This window comes from Oenanthe melanoleuca, chromosome 22 (genome assembly GCF_029582105.1).
Source record: "Oenanthe melanoleuca isolate GR-GAL-2019-014 chromosome 22, OMel1.0, whole genome shotgun sequence".
NCBI classification, from domain to species: Eukaryota; Metazoa; Chordata; class Aves; order Passeriformes; family Muscicapidae; genus Oenanthe; species Oenanthe melanoleuca.
Window position 1 is genome coordinate 2,870,263 of NC_079355.1, and position 22,503 is coordinate 2,892,765.

The following is a 22,503-nucleotide window of genomic DNA, read 5'->3' on the forward strand; positions in this document are numbered from 1 at the left end:
GCAGAAGGATTTTCATCTTCTCTGAATTTTCCTCTTCCCAGAAAGATTTTCCTCTCCTCTGAATGGATTTTCCCCCTCCCAGGATGAATTTTCCTCTTCCCTGAATGGATTTTTCTCTCCCCAGGATGAATTTTCCCTCCTTCCTGAATGGATTTTTTCTTCTCAGATGAATTTTTCCCCCCAAAGGGCTCAGGCATCTCTAGAAGGCTCCATCCCCTCAGCTCCTCCTTCATTCCCAAAGAAAAAAAAAAAAAACACAAATCCAAAAAGACCAAAAAAAAAAAAAAAAAATCAGGATATTTTTATTTCCTCGAGCTCCAGTGACACAACTGTAGCAGCATTTCACACCTGGATCCTGCATTGGTAAACAGTGAAGAAAACACTTTTTTTTTTTTTCTATTTTTATTTTATTTTATTTTATTTTATTTTATTTTATTTTATTTTATTTTATTTTATTTATTTTATTTTATTTTATTTTATTTTATTTTATTTTTGCCAAGGCAAAAAATCCCAAGGGAAAAAAAAAACAAAACAAAGGGGGATTAAGAACTGGAAAAGTTCCTCATCCTCCTTTGAAGAATTCTGTGTTTGTGGCAGGGGAAGTGTGGAACTGGGTCAGAAACTGGGCTAAAATCAGGATTTCAGCTCAGAATTGCAGCACAACTTCCAAAGGCAAACTCGGGAGAGATTTTTGGGATGGGGAAGGGATTTGGGATTTTCTCTGCAGATCCAGCAGCAGCAGCAGCTGGAAAATTGGAAATATTCCTACTGCAGGTGAGACCTCTGGAATTGTGAGAGCTGGGCTGGATTTGTTGGGATATCCAGGGTGAGCCACGTGGATTTTCCTCCTCCCAGAATGGATTTTCCTTTTTCTCATAAAGGATTTTCCTTCTCCCAGAATGGATTTTCCTTTTTCTCATAAAGGATTTTCCTTTTTCCCATAAAGGATTTCACTCCTCCCATAAAGGATTTTCCTTCTCCCAGGATTTGCTCATTCCCAGAATAGATTTCCTCCCCCCAGAAGGATTTTTCCTTTTCCTAGAAGGATTTGCTCAGTCCCAGAATAAATTTTGCTTTTCCCGTAAAAGATTTTCCTTTTCCCAGAAGGATTTCTCTCCTCCCAAAAAACGTTTTTCCTTTTCCCATAACGGATTTCCCTCCTCCCAGGATGGATTTTCCTTCTCCCATAAAAGATTTTCCTCCTCCCAGGATGGATTTTCCTTTTCCCATAATTTCCCTCTTCCCAAAAGAGATTTTTCCTTTTCCCATAAAGAATTTCCCTCATCCCAAAAGAGATTTTTCCTTTTCCCAGAAGGATTTCTCTCCTCCCATAAAGGATTTTCCTTCTCCCAGGATTTTTTCACTCCCAGCCTGAGCAGGAGCAAATTCCCACAGATCCTGCCTGATTTTTGCTCCCAGGGATTTCCCCCTCTCCCAGGATGCCCAACCCCCTTCCCACCATCCCTTCTCCAGGATTTTTTCTGTCCCTACTCCCAGGTTACTCCAAGGAGGAGCTGAGCTTCTCCCAAGGCACAAATACCCAAGGAAGAGGAGGATGGAGTGAGAATTCCAGAGGCTTCACCACAAGCTGGAATCCCCCACATTATCCCACATTTTGCTTCTTCAGCATGAAATTCCCAAAATTTCATCTCCATGGGAATTCTCCAGGCAGTTCAGGCTCTCTCCAGTTTCTCAAGGAAAAAATTCCCAGCTCTGAGACCTCCAACTCCACCAAATCCAGGAGAATCCAGCAGGATTTTCCCATTTTAAGGCGCAGGGAGCCTTTGGCACAGGGATTTATTCAGCTTAAGACACACAAAAAAAAAAAAAAAAAAAGGCAGCAAAAAGCTCATTTCACACCAGATCATTCCCACAAGGCACAAGTGGCACCCCTGAGAGGGATCCTGGGATTTCCTGCTCCAAAAACTGGGGGAAAAGGGCAACATCCCAGGGAAGGGGACAAGGATCCTGGAATTGCATCCCAAAAATCCTTCCTTGGCTGCTGATCTTATAAAGGAGTGGCTAAAGGATGGAGTTTGGTTTGGGAAGAGCAATTCCCAGGGGAAATGTGGATTCTGGAACTGGAATTTGAACATCCAGCATCCCAAAATCCATCCTGGTCCTCCAAGGGAGCAGCTGAAGGATGGAATTTGGTTTGGGAAGGATGGAATTTAATCCTGGATTCAGATGGGAAATGGACCCTGGAATGTGAATTTGCACATCCAGGATCCCAAAATCCATCTTGATCATGCAAGAGGTTGAAGGATGAAATTTGGTTTGGAAAAGTCATTCCCAAATGGGAAATGGACCCTGGAATTTGAATTTGCACATCCAGGATCCCAAAATCCCTCCTGATCTCCCAAATGAGCAATTAAAGGATGGAATTTGGTTTGGTAAGAGCAATTCCCAGGGGGAATGTGGACCCTGGATCTCAAAAATCCCCCCTTGGCTGCTGATCTTCCAAGGGAACAGTTAAGGATGGGATTTGGTTTGGGAAGGATGGAATTTAATCCTGGATTCAGATGGGAAATGGAACTGGAATTTGAATTTGCACATCCAGGATCCCAAAATCCCTCTTGATCATCCAAGGAGTAATTAAAGGATGGATTTTGGTTTGGAAAGGTTTGGAAAAGCCATTCCCAAATGGGAAATGGACCCTGGAATTTGAACATCCAGGATCCCAAAAAAGCAACTAAAGGATGGAATTTGGCTTGGAAAAGCCATTCCAAAATGGGAAATGGACCCTGGAATTTGAATTTGCACATCCAGGATCCCAAAATCCCTCCTGATCATGCAAGTAAGAGGTTAAAAGATGGAATTTGGTTTGGAAAAGCCATTCCTCAATAGGAAATGGACCCTGGAATATGAATTTGGACATCCAGGATCCCAAAATCCATCCTGATCATCCAAGTAAGAGGTTAAAGGATGGAATTTGGTTTGGAAAAACCAAAGCCAATGGGAAATGGACCCTGGAATTTGAATTTGCATATCCAGGATCCCAAAATCCCTCCTGATCATTCAAGGAATAATTAAAGGATGGATTTTGGTTTGGGAAGAGCAATTCCCAGGGGAAATGTGAACCCTGGATCTTGAATTTGCACATCCAGGATCCCAAAAATCCCTCCTGATCTCCCAGAGGAGCAGCTAAAGGATGGAATTTGGCTTGGAAGAGCCATTCCACAATGGGAAATGAACCCTGGAATTTGAATTTGCACATCCAGGATCCCAAAATCCACCCTGGTCTCCCAAAGGAGCAGCTGAAGGATGGAATTTTTTTTTAAAAGCCACTCCCAGCTGGAGCAGGGCACACAGGGAAGCTTCCACCCTTCCCAGTTCATTCCAAGCAGAAAAACCAAACTCAGGGAATGAGGAGCAGCTTCTCCAGGTGGGATTTTTCCCTCTCCAGGTGGGATTTTCCCCCTCCAGGTGGGATTTTTGTCCCTCCTGGACAGGGATGAGCAGCAGCTTCTTGCCAAGCCCAGGCTGGGAGGTGCCTTTGGGATTTTTCCCAGGATTTTGGGGACTCTAAACTGGAAACAGCAGCTCCAGCCCCACCCTGGGATCCCAGGAGAGCTCCTGGAATGGGATCAGGGATTCAGGGAGGAAAAATGGGAATGAACTTCAGGAGGATGAAGGCTGGCCAGCTGCCACACCCCGTTAAAATGTACCTTTAGCAATTTAAACTGCAAGTATCAGTTAAAAATCAGCATTTTTGAGAGCTGTTTAAAAATGGAATTGAGTTTTTCCCCCTCCCCACCACACAGAGGGATTTTGGGATGTTCCCATTCCTTGTCCCCTCAAGTACCTTGACACCCAGAGCAGGAGGCAGGTAATTACCCCTGGGTAATTGAAGCCAATCTGGCCACAAAATCAATGATTTTGGGTTTTCCTTACACAGGAGGGAAGATCTGAGCCCTTTTTAAACAGCATTGCACCCAGCTGTAAAAGCATTTAAAAACCCACCCAACTGCCTACATAGAAAAATAAAGGATAAACATTATCCAGCTATTTTATATTTATATAAAAATTAACTTCTGTGCCAGGACTTTTTTTTGTTTCTTCGCTGTAAAAATAAAAAAAAAAATTAAATGAAAAAAAAAAAAAAGCAGCTTAGGTTGGATAACCTAAACCTTCAGCAAGGAGTAAACTCCATCTTCTATCTCATTTATCAGAAAAAGAGCAGCTTGAAATTTCACTGCTGCAAAATAAAGTTATTAAATATATATATATTAATATAAAAGTCTGTATAAACTCTTCTTTTTGTTGTTGTTTAAGGAAGGGGGCACTGAGTGACCAAGGGAGTCACAGGGGACACTGAGTGACCACAGGAGTCACAGGGGACACTGAGTGACCAAGAATCCATGGTGACATTCAGTGATTGGGAATTCCTGGGGACAGAGTGACCAGGAATCCATGAGGACACTCAGTGACCAGGAATCCCCAGAAAGCCTGGGGACAGACTGACTGGGAATCCCTGGGGACACTCAGGAATTCCAGGGGACACTCAGTGACTGAGAATCACAGGGGACAGTGACCAGGAATTCCTGGGGAGCTCCACAGAAATCCCTGGGGACATTTGGGACTCCCTGGGGACATTCAGTGACCGGGAATCCTTGGGGACATTCAGTGACTGGGAATCACAGGGGACACTCAGTGACCAGGAATTCCTGGGGAGCTCCATGGGAATCCCTGAGGACACTGAGTGACCATGGGAATCCCTGGGGGCACTCGGGGATCCCTGGGGGACACTCAGTGATCGGGAATCCCTGGGGGCACTCAGTGACCAAGCACCACAGGAACCCCAGACAGGGAGATGCACAGATGTGAACACAGCTGGCTGTGAGGAGATGCACAGATGTGAACACAGCTGGCTGCAGGGGGAGTTCAGATGTGAACCCAGCAGAATCCAGCTGTGCTGGCTGCAGGGAGCTGCACAGACGTGATGAACCCAGCAGAATCCAGCTGTGCTGGCTGTGAGGAGATGCACAGATGTGAACACAACTGGCTGTGAGGAGATGCACAGATGTGAACACAGCTGGCTGCAGGGAGAGTTCAGATGTGAATCCAGCAGAATCCAGCTGGGCTGGCTGTGAGGAGATGCACAGATGTGAACCCAGCTGGCTGCAGGGAGATGCACAGATGTGAACACAACTGGCTGTGAGGAGATGCACAGATGTGAACACAGCTGGTGCAGGGAAATGCACAGATGTGTCCCAGCTGCTGCAGGGAGGCACAGGCACATCCCCACTCCATTCTCACGAGGATGGCTTTTTCTCCAGCCCGTGCTTGGTCAGGAAGTACTTGAAGAACTCATACACAGACCAGGCAATGGCCGTGGAGGGCATCTGGTAAATGACCCGAGCTTGCACCCCTTTGAAGAAAGCAGCAACCCCCCCCAGCTGGTAGACAGTGCTGAAGGCATTGGCCATGCCCGACAGGTGGCCCCTGATGTTGAGGGAGCTCAGGGCCGTGCTCTCCTGCGTGTTCAGCAGCGTCTTGCACACGTCCAGCGGCGTGGTGGCCGCGGCGGCCACGGCCCCGGCCAGGGCTCCGGCCACCACGTGGGAGCCGGGGCTGTAGCGGCGCCGGGGGTTGAGGTGCTCCTGCAGCAGCTCGTAGCTGATGAAGTGGATGGCCTGGAAGGGCACGTTCATGCTCAGCTGCGTGGTGTAGCTGCGGTAAAAGGCCGCCCAGCCCTCGCTCCTGCGCACCGCCCGCACGCAGCCCAGCACCGACGTGTAGGGAGAGTTGAACATCTGCAGCCTCTGCTTCACCACTGCTCGGGGACAGGCGTGGGGACAGGGACACGGCTCAGCTGGGGGGTCTGCTGGGCTGGCACAGCCCCCAGAGTCAGCCCTGAGCTCCCCTGTACCAGCAAACCCGGCCCATGGGCTGCCCAGAGCCCCCAGAATAGCTGGGGACAGCTCAGAATGAACCCCACTGCTCAGGCTTCGTTAATGACCCTTTGGCTTCATTAATGACACTTTATTTCTAATGAACCCCTCTGCTCAGGCTTCGTTAATGACCCTTTAGCTTCATTAATGATCCTTTAGTCCTAATGAACCCCACTGCTCAGCTGGCACAGCCCCCAGAGTCAGCCCTGAGCTCTCCTGCCCCAGGCAGAACCAGTCCTCGAGCTGCCAGTGTCCCCAGAACAGCTGGGGACAGTTCAGAATGAGCCCCTCTGCTCAGGCTTCATTAATGACCCTTTGGCTTTATTAATGACCCTTTGGCTTCATTAATGACCCTTTATTTCTAATGAACCCCTCTGCTCAGGCTTCGTTAATGACCCTTTAGTCCTAATGAACCCCACTGCTCAGCTGGCACAGAGTCAGCCCTGAGCTCCCCTTCGTGCCCAACAAACCCAGCCCCTGGGCTGCCCAGTGTCCCCAGAACAGCTGGGGACAGCTCAGAATGAACCCCACTGCTCAGGCTTCGTTAATGACCCTTTGGCTTCATTAATATGAACCCCTCTGCTCACACTTAATTAATAACCTTTCATTTCTAATGAACCCCTCTGCTCACTCTTAATTAATGACCCTTTAGTCCTAATGAACCCCCTCCTCAAGGTTAATTAATGACCCTTTTATTCTAATGAACCCTTCTGTTCCTGCTTAATGACCCTTTAATTCTAATGAACCCCTCTCCTCAGAGTTAATTAATGACACTTTAATTCTAATGAACCCCTCCCCTCCTCAGGCTTAATTGGTGGTTTTGGAGGTCTCTGAGCTGGGGGAGCCCTGGATTTCTTCTTATTCTTCCCATGGGATGGAGAAGAGCCAGGTGGGATTTATCCCTGGATTCCTCTGGCCAGGAAGGATTTATCCCTGGATTCGTCTGGCCAGGAGGGATTTATCCCTGGATTCACTTGGCCAGGAGGGATTTATCCCTGGATTCCAATAGCCATGAGTGATCTATCCCTGGATTTCTCTGGCACTGAAGGCCTGGGTGCCCCAGCAGGAGCAGCACTCCCCAGAATTGCAGGAATTACCTTCAGCAGGATTCATCACGGCGTCGTGGAGCAGCGTGGCCACACTCCCAGCGATGCCTGCAAGGCAAGAGCAGCCTTGAGGAAACAAAGCCTGGCTCAGAAGGCAGGGATTGGCCGGGCACTGCCATCCAGGGGATCCCATCCATGGGGATCCATCCAGGGGGATCCCATTCATGGGGAATCCCATCCATGGGGATCCCATTCATGGGGAATACCATCCATGGGGATCCCATCCATGGGGAATCCCATCCATGGGGATCCCATTCATGGGGAATCCCATCCATGGGGAATCCCATCCATGGGGATCCCATTCATGGGGAATCCCATCCATGGGGATCCCAGCCATGGGAATCCCAGCCATGGGGATCCATCCAGGGGGATCCCAGCCATGGGGATCCATCCATGGAGATCCCAGCCATGGGAATCCCAGCCATGGGGATCCATCCAGGGGGATCCCAGCCATGGGGATCCATCCATAGGGATCCATCCAGGGGAATCCCAGCCATGGGGATCCCATCCAAGGGAAATCCCAGCCATGGGGATCCATCCATGGAGATCCCATCCATGGGGATCCATCCATGGAGATCCCAGCCATGGGGATCCATCCAGGGGAATCCCAACCATGGGGGATCTCAGCCATGGGGATCCCATCCATGGTGGGCTCCATCCATGGGGGGGAATTCTATCCATGGAGACCCCATCCATGGGGGAATCCCATCCATGGAGGAATCCTATCCATGGTAAATCTCATCTATGGGGGAATCCATCCACAGGGGAATCTCATCCATAGAGGAATCCATCCATGGGGAAATCCATCCAGGGGGATTCCATTAATGGGAGAATCCCATCCATAGAGAAATCTATCCACAGGGGAATCCCATCCAGGGGGATTCCATTCATGGGAGAATCCCATCCATAGAGAAATCCATCCACAGGGGAGTCCTATTCATGGAGATCCCATCCATGGGGGGAATCCATCTAGGAGGGATCCTATGCATAGTGGGGCTCCATCCATGGAAATCCCATCCACAGAGAAATCCATCCATGGGATGATCCCATTCACAGGAGAATCCCATCCATGGGGAATCCCAGCCATGGGGATCCATCCAGGGGGAATCCATCCATGGGGAATCCCAGCCATGGGGATCCATCCAGGGGAATCCCAGCCATGGGGATCCATCCAGGGGGATCCCAGCCATGGGGATCCATCCAGGGGAATCAAAGCCATGGGGACCCGTCCATGGAGATCCCATCCATGGGGATCCATCCAGGGGGGAATCCATCCACGGGGAATCTATCCTGGGGGATCCATCCATGGGGAATCCCAGCCATGGGGACCCACCCATGAGGATCCATCCAGGGGGATCCCAGCCATGGGGATCCTATCCATGGGGATCCAGCCATGGGGATCCCATCCATGAGAATTCACCCAGGAAGATCCCATCCATGGGGATTCCATTCATGGTGGGCTTCATCCATGGGGAAAATTCTATCCATGGAGACCCCATCCATGGGGGAATCCTATCCATGGTAAATCTCATCTATGGAGGAATCCATCCACAGGGGAATCTCATCGATAGAGGAATCCATTCATGGGGAAATCCATCCAGGGGGATTCCATTCATGGGAGAATCCCATCCATAGAGAAATCTATCCACAGGGGAATCCCATCCATGGGGAGATCCATCCAGGGGGATTCCATTCATGGGAGAATCCCATCCATAGAGAAATCCATCCACAGGGGAATCCTATTCATGGAGATCCCATCCATGGGGGGAATCCATCTAGGAGGGATCCTATCCATAGTGGGGCTCCATCCATGGAAATCCCATCCACAGAGAAATCCATCCATGGGATGATCCCGTTCACAGGAGAATCCCATCCATGGGGATCCATCCATGGGGATCCCAGCCATGGGGATCCAGCCATGGGGATCCAGCCATGGGGATCCCATCCATGGGGATCCCATCCATGGGGATCCCATCCATGGGGATTCATTCATCCAGGGGGAATCCCAGCCATGGGGATCCATCCAGGGGAATCCCAGCCATGGGGATGCATCTAGGGGGATCCCATCCAGGGGGATCCATCCATGGGGATCCCAGCCATGGGGATCCCAGCCATGGGGATCCATCCATGCGGATCCATCCATGGGGATCCCATGCATGGGGATCCATCCAGGGAGAATCCCAGCCATGGGGATCCATCCAGGGGAATCCCAGCCATGGGGATCCATCTAGGGGGATCCCAGCCATGGGGATGCCATCCATGGAGATCCCATCCATGGGGATCCATCCAGGGGGATCCCATCCATGGGGATCCCATCCAGGGGGATCCCATCCAGGGGAATCCCAGCCGTGGGGATCCATCCAGGGGAATCCCAGCCATGGGGGATCTCATCCATGAGAATCCACCCAGGGGGATTCCATCCATGGGGATTCCATTCATGGTGGGGAATTCTACCCATGGAGACCCCATCCACTGGGAATCCCATCCATGGGAAATCTCATCTATGGGGGAATCCATCCACAGGGGAATCTCATCCATAGAGGAATCCATCCATGGGGAAATCCATCCAGGGGGATTCCATTAATGGGAGAATCCCATCCATAGAGAAATCTATCCATAGGGGAATCCCATCCATGGGGAGATCCATCCACAGGGGAAACCTATTCGTGGAGATCCCATCCATGGGGATTCCATCCATGGTGGGCTCCATCCATGGGGAAAATTCTATCCATGGAGACCCCATCCATGGGGGAATCCTATCCATGGTAAATCTCATCTATGGAGGAATCCATCCACAGGGGAATCTCATCGATAGAGGAATCCATTCATGGGGAAATCCATCCAGGGGGATTCCATTCATGGGAGAATCCCATCCATAGAGAAATCCATCCACAGGGGAATCCTATTCATGGAGATCCCATCCATGGGGGGAATCCATCTAGGAGGGATCCTATCCATAGTGGGGCTCCATCCATGGAAATCCCTTCCACAGAGAAATCCATCCATGGGATGATCCCGTTCACAGGAGAATCACATCCATGGGGGATCCCAGCCATGGGGATCCCAGCCATGGGGATCCATCCAGGGGGAATCCCATCCATGGGGATCCCATCCATGGGAATCCCATCCATGGGGAATCCTAGCCATGGGGATCCATCCAGGGGAATCCCAGCCATGGGGATCCATCCATGGGGATCCATCCAGGGGAATCCCAGCCATGGGGAATCCCAGCCATGGGGATCCATCCAGGGAGATCCATCCAGGGAGATCCATCCATGGGGAATCCCAGCTATGGGGATCCATCCATGGAGATCCAGCCATGGGGATCCCAGCCATGGGGAATCCTAGCCATGGGGATCCATCCAGGGGAATCCCATCCATGGGGATCCATCCAGGGGGATGCCATCCAGGGCGGTCAATCCATGGGGAATCCCAGCTATGGGGATCCATGGAGATCCCATCCATGGGGATCCCAGCCATGGGGATCCCAGCCATGGGGATCCATCCAGGGGGAATCCCATCCATGGGGATCCCATCCATGGGGATCCATCCAGGGGAATCCCAGCCGTGGGGATCCATCCAGGGGAATCCTAGCCATGGGGATCCACCCAGGGGGATTCCATCCATGGGGATCCCATCCATGGTGGGGAATTCTACCCATGGAGACCCCATCCACTGGGGAATCCCATCCATGGGAAATCTCATCTATGGGGGAATCCATCCACAGGGGAATCTCATCCATAGAGGAATCCATCCATGGGGAAATCCATCCAGGGGGATTCCATTAATGGGAGAATCCCATCCATAGAGAAATCTATCCACAGGGGAATCCCATCCATGGGGAGATCCATCCACAGGAGAATCCTATTCGTGGAGATCCCATCCATGGGGGGAATCCATCTAGGAGGGATCCTATCCATAGTGGGGCTCCATCCATGGAAATCCCATCCACAGAGAAATCCATCCATGGGATGATCCCATTCACAGGAGAATCCCATCCATGGGGGATCCCATCCAAGGAAATCTCATCCACAGAGAAATCCATCTATGGGAAAATCCCATCCATGAGGGAATGCATGCATGGGAAAATCCCATCCATGGGGGAATCCATCCGGGGGGAATTATCCATGGAAGAATCCCATCCATGGGATGATCCCAGCCACAGGGGAATCCCATCCATGAGGATCCCATCCATGGGGGAATTATCCATGGAAGAATCCCATCCACAGGAGAATCCCACTCCTGGGGGAATCCATCCAGGGGGGAATTATCCATGGAAGAAACCCATCCATGGGATGATCCCATCCACAGGAGAATCCCACCCATTGGAGATCCCATCCATGGGAGAATCTCATCCATGGGGGAATCTCATCCAGGAGGGAATTATCTATGCAAGAATCCCATCCACGGGAGAATCCCATCCACGGGAGAATCCCATCCAGGGGGGAATTATCCATGGAAGCATCCCATTCACAGGAGAATCCCTTCCATGAGGATCCCATCCATGGAAGAATCCCATCCACAGGAGAATCCCATCCAGGGGGGAATCTCACCCATTGGAGATCCCATCCATAGGAGAATCCCATCCATGAGGATCCCACCCACACTGAGGGAGCACCCAGCTCCCACCACCCAGCTCCCACCCCAAGGATTCCCAGGCCAGCAAACCCACCCTGAGAGAAGCCTGGCTGCCCTCCCAGCCCCAATTCCCAGCTCTGCTCTTCCCAGCCCCAATTCCCACTCCTGCTGCCCAGACACCCGTGGCGCCGTGAGCTGTGAGCAATGCTGACCTGCCCTCAGCACTGCCCTAATTAGGGATTTTCATCCCTTTACTCAGCCAGCCCTGACCCATCCCCTGCTCAGCCCTCCAGCCACTCCTTCCCTTTGATGTTGGCTCCCACCTCCAATTCCCTCTTGCCCAAATGACTTTTTGGTCATTCCTCATGAAGCAACAGCTCTGGTTTTCCTGCTGGCACCTCAGGCCTGTAGCTACTTGAAAGGCAAACACAGGAATGTGTTTCCAGTCAGGAGAAGGGATTTTATTCCCTTCACTGACCCCATGGCAGATTCCAACCAGCACAACCCAGTAAAATCATGGCAATCTCCAGGTAAAGCCCTGCTCAATTCCAGGGTTTCTGCTGCTATTGCTGGGTTTAAAAGTGAAATATTCCTGAGGATGGAGTGCACTCTGTGCTCCCAGGAACACCTGAATTCCAACCTCCAGAGGCTGAGGTGATGCCTTCAGCATAAAATCTTTGGTTGTACCTTTAAAGTGGGACTTGATCCTGAAGATCCCTCCCAACTTTATGGATTCCATGGGAATACAGGAACAGCCCAGCTGCACCTCAACACCTTTTGCCCACTAAATTGATGATTTGTGCTGGAGTAATTTGAGATTAAATAACAATTTAGACTGGGAGGAGCACCAGGCTGAGTGAGAAGCAAAGGGCAGCTTGATAACCACAAATGGTTTTGTTTTTCTGGCTACAAACCCCCAAAATACCATTGGCCAAGTGGCTGTTTCCTCCTGACTGGAAAATCTCGCTGAGAGACTTTTTCATTTTCTCGTAGCAGGCGAAGTACAAGGCGTGGGCAGGGCCAGCCCCCAGCATGGTGACATTGACCCCCCGGAGAGGCCTCCAGAGCCCCTCAGTCTGCACCATCTTCCTGAGAGCCTCGTACACGCTCCTGTACTGGGCCTTGGGGTCGGGCTGCAGGCTCTGCATCCGCGTCTGCAACAAAGCACAGCAGGGACAGGCCTTGGTTACCTCCAACAGCAAACCCCAGAGCTCAGAGCTCCAAATTCCCAGATCACTGAGGGCTCAGCTCAGCCCCTGGATGACCCTGATTTATCCTGATTTTTTTCCTAATTTATCCTGCTGTATGCAGTTCACATTCCCACTGTGATACTCAGGCTGCTGAAGGAGGGAAAAGCAAATTCTGTTCTTATTTATCAATGGAAATCCCAAGGAATGAGGATGGTGCAGGAGAGAAGTGGAACTCTCCTGGATGCTCCTGATTTATCCTAATTTTTTATTTATCCTGCTGGATGCAGTTCACATTCCCACTGTGATACTCAGGCTGCTGAAGGAGGGAAAAGCAAATTCTGCTCTTATTTATCCATGGAAATCCCAAGGAATGAGGATAATGTAGGAGAGAAGACAAACTTCTGCTCTTATTTATCCATGGAAAACCCAAGGAATGAGGATGGGGCAGGAGGGAAGTGGAACTCCTCTGGATGACCCTGATTTATCCTAATTTTTTATTTATCCTGCTGGATGCAGTCCACACTCCCACTGTGACATCCAAGGTGCTGCAGGAGGGAAAAGCAACCTCAGCTCTGTTTTATCCACAAAAATCCCAAGGAATGAGGATGGTGCAGGAGAGAAATGGAACTTCTACTCTGCTCTGCTGCAGCCCCTGGATGTCCCTGATTTATCCTGATTTTTTTATTTATCCTGCTGGATGCAGTTCACACTCCCACTGTGACACCCAGGCTGCTGCAGGAGGGAAAAGCAAATTCTGCTCTTATTTATCAATGGAAATCCCAAGGAATGAGGATGGGGCAGGAGGGAAGTGGAACTCTCCTGGATGCTCCTGATTTATCCTAATTTTTTATTTATCCTGCTGGATGCAGTTCACATTCCCACTGTGATACTCAGGCTGCTGAAGGAGGGAAAAGCAAATTCTGCTCTTATTTATCCATGGAAATCCCAAGGAATGAGGATAGTGTAGGAGAGAAGACAAACTTCTGCTCTTATTTATTCATGGAAATCCCAAGGAATGAGGATAGGGCAGGAGAGAAGAGAAACTTCTACTCTGCTCTGCTGCAGCCCCTGGATGTCCCTTATTTATCCTGATTTTTTTATTTATCCGGCAGGATGGAGTCCACACTCTCACTGTGACACCCAGGCTGCTGCAGGAGGGAAAAGCAAATTCTGCTCTTATTTATCAATGGAAATCCCAAGGAATGAGGATGGTGCAGGAGAGAAGTGGAACTCCTCTGGATGCCCCTGATTTATCCTAATTTTTTATTTATCCTGCTGGATGCAGTTCACACTCCCACTGTGACACCCAGGCTGCTGCAGGAGGGAAAAGCAAATTCTGCTCTTATTTATCCATAGAAAACCCAAGGAATGAGGATGGTGCAGGAGAGAAATGCAACTTCTGCTCTGCTTTGCTCCAGCCCCTGAATGTCCCTTATTTATCCTAATTTTTTATTTATCCTAATTTTTTTATTTATCCTGCTGGATGGAGTTCACACTCCCACTGTGACACCCAGGCTGCTGCAGGAGGGAAAAACAAATTCTGTTCTTATTTATCCATAGAAAACCCAAGGAATGAGGATGGTGCAGGAGAGAAGTGCAACTTCTGCTCTGCTTTGCTCCAGACCCTGGACACCCCTTAATTATCCTAATTTTTTTATTTATCCTGCACAATCCTGCTGTGACATCCTGCTGCAGGAGGGAAAAGCGAATTCTGCTCTTATTTATCCATGGGATAATCAAGGAATAAGGATGGTGCAGGATGGAAAAGCAACTTCTGCTCTGCTTTGCTCCAGCCCCTGGATGCCTCTTATTTATCCTAATTTTTTATTTCTCCTAATTTTTTATTTCTCCTAATTTTTTATTTATCCTGCTGGATGGAGCCCACACTCCCACTGTGACACCCAGGCTGCTGCAGGAGGGAAAAACAACCTCAGCTCTGCTTTATCCATGGAAATCCCAAGGAATGAGGCTGCTCCAAAGGCTGGGTGAAGAAATCCAGGCATGGCTGTAATTTTCTCCTGCTTTCAACACCCTGACTCTGCCCCAGCTTGTCCCTCCTGCAGCTGCCCTGCAGCTTGGGACAGTTCCTAGAAGGGTGAGCTGGGAAAAGTGGGAAAAAGAGGGAAAAAGAGATGTGAGGTGGGTAAAGCTCTCACATCAGAATGGATAAATAGGATTTTTTAATTTTTTTTGGTGGATCTGAGCTGCTCTGAAGGGTTTAAAATTCACCCCACAGCCCAGACAGGCTGCAGTTTGCATCAGGCATTCATCACCTGGGTAAAGCAGAACTAAGGAGCAGATAAAACCAGGACTAAGTGCCCAAGGAATAACCAAAACCTGGCTAAAACAGGATTAACAGCCCAAGGAGCAGATAAAACCAGGACTAACTGCCCAAGGAATAACAAAAACTCAGGTTTAACAGGACTAACTGCCCAAGGAATAACCAAACCTGGCTAAAACAGGATTAACAACCCAAGGAGCAGATAAAACCAGGACTAACTGCCCTTGGAATAACCAAAACTCAGGTTTAACAGGACTAACTGCCCAAGGAACAGATAAAACCAGGATTCAGCAACCCAAGGAGCTGCCAAAAGCAGGATTCAAGAGGACAAACTGCCCAAAGAATATCCAAAGTCATGAAAAAGAATCCAAGGAATAACAAAAACCAGGATTGAATAGAACTAAGAGCACAAGGAATAACCAAAACCTGGATTTAAGAGGACAAACTGCAACAAGGAATAACCAAATTCAGAATTTAGGAGGATAAACTGCCCAAGGAATAATGAGAACCTGGATTTAGGAGGACAAACAGCCCAAGGAAATACCAAAACTAGAATTTAGGAGGACAAGCAGCCCAAGGAATAATGAAATTCAGAATTTAAGAGGACAGAGAGCCAAGAATAACCAAATTCAGAATTTAGGAGGACAAAGAGCCAAGGAATTACCAAATTCAGAATTTAGGAGGACAAGCAGCCCAAGGAATGTCAAAATTCAGAATTTAGGAGGACAAACAGCCAAGGAATAATGAAAATCAGAATTTAAGAGGACAAACAGCCCAAGGAATTACCAAATTCGGAATTTAGGAGGACAGAGAGCAAAGAATAACCCAAAATCAGAATTCAGGAGGATAAACAGCCAAGGAATTACCAAATTCAGAACTTAGGAGGACAGAGAGCCAAAGAATTACCAAAATCAGAATTTAGGTGGACAAACAGCCCAAGGAATAACCAAAATCAGAATTTAGGAGGACAAACAGCCCAAGGAATAATGCAAATCAGAATTCAGGTGGACAAACAGCCCAAGGAATAACCAAAATCAGAATTAGGAAGACAAACTGCCCAAGGAATAATGAAAATCAGAATTTAAGAGGACAAACAGCCCAAGGAATAACCAAATTCAGAATTTAGGAGGACAAACTGCCCACGGAATGACAAAATTCAGAATTTAAGAGGACAAACTGCCCAAGGAATGACAAAATTCAGAATTTAAGAGGACAAACTGCCCAAGGAATGACAAAATTCAGAATTTAGGAGTTCAGAAAGCCAAGGAATCAGCCAGCCCAGGATCTCCTGGGTGGCTGCTGCTGAGCCAGAGCCCAGAGCTGGCAGCAGCCCTGGGGGAGGGAGCTGAAGTTTATCAGGGCTTGAGGAGATGATTTCCCCGAGCTGGGCAGTGCCCCCAGCTCCTCTCACCTATCAGGAGCCACCAAGCAGCTCCTGGAGCCTCACCCCTGATAAGCAGCCAAGAAATTCTTCTCCACCTACTCCAATTAATCCCCATTGCATAAGGCAGAGGTGCAGGGCCAGCCACGAGTGCCCTGGTTGTCCTGGTTGCAGCTTGGGCAGAAAAAAAAAAAAAAAAAATAAAACATCACCACAAATGCCAGGGTCAGGTTGAGGCAGTTCCCTGCCCCTTGGGAAGAGCCCCAGCCCTCCTGCTTTACTCCAGTGTTGTTTTCTTGTTGGTTTTTTGATTTTTTTAAACCCAGAATTGTTTTCCCAGCAAGAGCCAGGTCTCATTTTGCACATCCTGGCAGAGGGTGGCTGGTTTGATACCCTACAAACACCCTCAGAGCTTGTTTACCTTTTGTTTTGGGTTTTTTTTTAAATTTATTTTCTCTGAGCACAACCTTGCTTTTCCTGGGTTCACGTGACAGAGGTTCACAAAGGGAACAAAAAAATGCTTTTAGCAGGGGATTCAGCAGCATTTCTGCAGAGATCCTGCAAGCTCCAGCCCTGAACCTCAATTTTGGGGGGGATGCAGCTGCAGCAGCCCCCAGATGAGCAGCACAACAGGTTACCCAGCAATTCCCAACATCCCAAAAAAATGGGGGGGGATTCAGAACCTCCCACCCCAAACCCCAAATAATCCACAGCCCTGCCCCCCTCAGATGTTCTGCTGTGCTTCCAGGACCTTTGTGACCAACTGGGAACCTCCAAAAGGAGGCCAGGTTTTCATGGAAAATCTTTTTTTTTTTTTTTTTTTTTTTTTGTCACCAGAGCCAGCCCTGCACACCTCCAGTTTCTCCCCCCAAGCAATTAATTAATCCCCAGGGCAACAAAATTGTTCCTCACATCCCCAAGGGGATCCCATGATGTTTTCAGAGCCTTTGGGGAAACCAACTCTGGCAGAAAAATCACCAAATGTGTCAGGGAAGGAAAAGGAGAGGAGAAACTCCTTTTCTGCTGCCACCAGGAATCCTTGACATGCTGATCCCTCCAGATAATTTGGGCTCCCAGCACAGCTGTTTGCAGCAGCCACAAACAAAAACAAACCTGAGAACTGTGAGGAAAAAAAAAAAAAAAAAACCAGCCCAGAGTGCCCAAACAGAGCTGAGGGGGTGTGAGGCTGGAGATCAAGGGGGTTTTGCCTAATGGTAAAAAAAATATAAATAGTATTTAGTATTCAAAAATGGAGATTTAAATTGGATATTGGGAAGGAGTTGTTGCCTGTGAGGGGCTGGGATGGAATTCCCAGAGGAGCTGGGGGTGCCCCTGGATCTATGGAGTGTCCAAAGCCAGTTTGGAGCACCTGGGACAGTGACCTGGGACAGCACCTGGAAAGGTGACACTGGGACAGTGACATTTGCCCTGCCCAGGGGTGGCACTGGGGGATTTTAAGGTCCCTTCCCACCCAAACCATTCTGGGATTCTCTGAGCCAGGGGTTGTGCAAGTGCCTGCAGCAAACAATTCCCCAAATTACGACATTTTCAGTTTCTCTTTGGGAGGAAATGACTCTCTGCAGGGCAGACATTTCCCCCAGAGATGCTCCTGCTGCACCTCCAGGAAAACCCAACCTCCCCCAGGCTGGAACTCTGACCCAGGAAGTGCCACTGGGGAAAAGTTCTGCTGATTTCTGGAAGAACGTGGCTCCTCTCCCACCACAAAGTGAAAGCTGCTCTCAGGAGCTGACTTATTATTGCACTACACCCACTACAAAACAAACAAAAAAGCTCTTCAGGGATTAAAAAAATCGCTTTTTTTGGGTCAGTTGTCACCTTTCCCTGCAGCAGTGCCCGGGGCAGGGGCAGATCCCAGCTCGGGATTTCTCTCTGCCCCAGCACACACAGCGACCTTGGCTGAGTTTTCCCGGAGTTTTATCCTCTCCCAGCCCTTCCAGGCACTTGGCTGAGCAGGATTACCCCAGTCCTGGAAGTCAGAACTCGGGGAATTTTTTCCTCCAAAGCACCTCCCACTGCGGGAAGCCGGGCACCGCTTTCATTTCTGGCTCTGCTTTCCCTGCCGAGGAAATGCCCTGGTGAGCAACTCCAGAATTCCAGAGGGAAAACTGAGCTGCTCAGGCCCTGACTGGGCACAAAAATTTGTTTATGGCAGGGGGGACATCCCAAATCTAGGAGCAGGGAAAACCCACAAAAAAAAAAAAAAAAGAACCAAAAGAGGAATATTTTCTTAGAGTGTTTGTCACCCTGGCAGGACCTGCAAGAACCAAAGCATTTCCTCTGCTCTGCTCTTTCTACTCTTTCAGGGAGAAGGGATTGCAACATCTTGTGATTCATCCACACCACCGTCGAGGGAGGTTGGCTTTTCCCAGATTTCCCTCTTCTTCTGAAGGCCCCACAGCAGCAAACTGACAGGGCAGAGGGGAAGAAATATCCTTCAGGATGATCCCCTCTGCTCTGGAGACACTGGGAAGCCTTCCCTGAGTGTGGCCAGCTCCAAAATCCAGCAGCCAGCCCCTCTTTGAACACCCTGACCCCAAAAAATCCACGTCTGTGCCACTCACCCCATCCCATCCCATCAGCTTTTCCCTCCTGTGCTGGGATCCCAACACTCCAGGAGGGAAAAGTTCCTGATCCAGGTGCAGCAGGGCACTGGTGGCATCACCTCTGCACCAGCAGCTGTGCAAAGAGCAGCTGAGCTCCAGAGGCAGCAGGGGGTTTGGGGGTGACACCTAAATTTGGGGACCTTCCCCCGTCCCCAGAACCTCAGGCACCCCAAAGTTCCATGGATGCTTTCCCCACACGTGTATCCCAACATCCCACGGGCACTCTGCCTGTCTGCATCCCAGAATTCCTCACACATTCCTTGCAGCTCAACACCCCTTCCTTGCACCCCAATTTCTTGGGGATTTTCCTCCCCTGCACCTCAACATCCCCTTGAACCCCCAACAATCACTTACACACTTCCCCCTTTGCACCCCAAAACCTCTTGCACATCACTGCTGTTCTCTTCCCTCCTTGCACCCCAACAACCCTTGCACACCTCTTAGAATTCCCTCTCTGTGCACCCCAAAACTTCCTGAACCCAAATAACCCCTTGCACCCCAAAAAAAAACCTTGCACACCCCTTCTGATCCCTCCCCTCCTTCACCCCCAGAACTTCTCACACCCCAATAACCCCTGCACACTCCCCCCCATGCACCCCAAAAAAACCTTGCACCCCAGCACTTCTTGCATCCCCCTTACCCTCATCCCTCCTCGCACCCAATAACCCGTCGAACACACCCCTTTTGCACCCCAAAAAAATCTTGCACCCCAAAACCTCTTGCACACGGCTGTTCCCTCCCCTCCTTGCTCCCCCAGCAGTTCTTGCCCCCCAATAACCCCCTGCACACTCCCCTCTCACACTCTCCCCCTGCACCCCAAAACAACTTCGAACTCCCAGCACTTCTTGCACCCCCCTAACTCCCTCCTTGCAGTCCCAGCACTTCTCGCATCCCAGAACCTCCCGCACCCCAAACCTCCCGCACCCCAACAACCTCCCGCACCCCAATAACCTCCCGCACCCCAACAACTCCCCGCACCCCAACAACCTCCCGCACCCCAACAACTCCCCGCACCCCAGAACTCCCCGCACCCCAATAACCTCCCGCACCCCAGAACTCCCCGCACCCCAATAACCTCCCGCACCCCAGAACTCCCCGCACCCCAATAACCTCCCGCACTCCAGAACTCCCCGCACCCCAACAACCTCCCGCACCCCAGAACTCCCCGCACCCCAACAACCTCCCGCACCCCAACAACTCCCCGCACCCCAACAACCTCCCCGCACTCCAGAACTCCCCGCACCCCAATAACCGCTCGCACGCTCCCCTCTCCGTGTCCCCCGAACTCCCCGCTCCCTGCGGCACCCCCCGGCTCCCCGCCCGTGTCCCCCCACCCCGGGCACCTCCGCCCGCCGCCGTCCCCACGCACCTTGACCGAGTCCACGGGGTACATCACCGTGTGCTCCATGATCCCCGCCACGGCCCCGGCCACCATGTGCGTGCTGAGCGCGACGCCGCTGCCCAGGCTCTCGTAGTCGTCGCCCTCCATCAGCCCGGCCCCGGCGGCGGCGGCGGGCGGGCCGGGGCCCGGGGGGGCGGCGGTGCTGCCCCCCATGGCACAGCTCAGCTCCATCCGCCGGCACCGGGGGGACACGGGCCGGGCTGGCGACACCGGAGCGACGCCGGCACCGGGGGGACGGGCACTGGGACCGCGCGCCGCCACAGTCCGCCTTTAAAGCCGCGCTCGCCACGCCCCTCCCGTATACACCAATCAGAGCGGGGCGCATTAATGACATCACCGGGCGGGAAAATGATTGGCAGCATCATTAACCAATAGAAAATGAGAATTTGCCCGGAGGAGGGAAGTGATTGGTAGAAACGCTGGAGGGGCGGGGCGCATCCATGAGGGGCTGAGGCACGGCCGCTGAGGGGATCGCAACTGTCACTGAGCGGGCAGCGCGGTGTCACCGCTGCCGGTGGCGTCTGCCCGCGGGGAGAAGGGCGTGCTGAGGGGAAGGGAGGGGAGGTTCAGCCATTCCTGGCGTCCCAGGGTGTCACCTGGGAATGCTCGGCGTCCTGTGTGAGCTCACAGCCCCTCAGAGTTGGCACTCACCCCTTGTGCCAGGACGGGCTCCCTCAGGAAAGGATCGGCTCCCTCATGAAAAAATGGGTTCCTTCAGGAAAGGATGGGCTCCCTCAAGAAGGGATGGGCTCCCTCACGAAGGGATGGGCTCCCTCACGAAAGGATCGGCTCCCTCACGAAAGGATCGGCTCCTTCATGAAAAAAATGGTCTCCCTCATAAAGGGTTGGGCTCCCTCACAAATGGACGGGCTCCCTCATGAAAGGATGGGCTCCCTCATAAAGGGACAGGCACCCTCTCAAAGCCCCAAATTGTCCCCAAAGAAGCCCCAAATTGTCCCCAAAGCACAAAGGGGCTGCACTCAGTTCCTGCACTGCTGATCAGGATTTTTTTGGGTCTTTTGGGTTTTTTTGGGGAGCCCTGGGGGTGTCTCAGAACCCCGTGTCCCCTCCTGTGCTACCCCGGCCCTTCCCTGCTGCCTGTGCCTCCCTGTGGAGGAAAAAAAACCTAATGGAAAAGCTCAGGAAAACTTTATTCCTTTGATTTTGGGATCCACAGCATCCCCACTCCTCGTGTGGGGCAGCAACGAGCTCCCCTCGTGTCCTGCTCCCCAAAAACTCTTCTCTCCCCTCATACCTTACACAATTTCCTTGTCCCGCCGTGAAAACAACCCAAATCAGAAAAATTTGGTGCTTTCCAGGAGAAGGAGGCAAAGTCTTTGTGGCTCAGGGAGCAGCTCCTGATTTCATTTCACTCCCCTCTGAAGGATTATTTGGAATTCGACCTTGCAGGGAAGGAGGTGTTGATCTCAAATCAAGGTTAACCATTGCCATGATACTGCAGGGCGATTTATTGCTGTGTTGGGAAGGAGAACCATCCTCAGAACCGGGAAAAAATAGGAAAATAAAGTGTTTGGTTTGGAGATGAAGTGAGAAAATCCAGGTGTAGTCTCATGCTGGGTACCTGGGGGAAGCACGAGCTGTTCTCCTTCCTCCTTTTCTTATTTGTGTTGGGAATTTTCTGTTCCTCGAGGGAACACGGAGCTGCTGGAAAAAAATAATAAATGGTATTGTCATGCGTGCGACTCGCTCGTGATTGATCCTGGGGATTTAGCAGCATTTTCCTGCACTTGGAAAAATTCTTCACCCTGGGGTGTCTCAGCCATCCCCCCACCCCTGAGATCAGGAAAGCTGGGAGTATAAAACCCTCCAACAGCACAAAATTTAATTTTTTAATTGTTTAAATCTCCCCTTCTTGCCCTCTGGGAGAAGCCACGGGATTATCACACCTTCGTTTCCTTGGAAAGAGACCAGACCTGTGCTGCTGGCAGCGTTTGTCGCTGTGTTTTCCACATTTAAATGACATTTTAGAGCTGGAGAGCCGCACCCACCCCCGAAATTCCGGCAGAGAGCGATGATCCCCAGCCAC

The 22,503-nt window shown here is 50.6% G+C and overlaps 1 protein-coding gene across 2 annotated transcripts; it reads right to left on the bottom strand.

Moving 5' to 3' along the window:
• Positions 1-4,118: 4,118 nt before the first annotated feature.
• SLC25A37 (solute carrier family 25 member 37) lies at positions 4,119-20,698 on the bottom strand. 2 transcript variants are annotated; one of them, XM_056508705.1, is made up of 4 exons: positions 20,424-20,698; positions 12,504-12,732; positions 6,992-7,048; positions 4,119-5,636 (listed from the first exon to the last, which is right to left on the bottom strand). In XM_056508705.1, exons 1-4 carry the CDS (start codon positions 20,625-20,627, stop codon positions 5,311-5,313), a joined length of 816 nt encoding a protein of 271 aa, XP_056364680.1. In that variant the 5' UTR covers positions 20,628-20,698; the 3' UTR covers positions 4,119-5,310. The 2 variants fall into 2 exon arrangements, with proteins under 2 accessions (XP_056364680.1, XP_056364679.1); XM_056508704.1 differs by having other exon boundaries at positions 4,119-5,776.
• Positions 20,699-22,503: the final 1,805 nt, after the last annotated feature.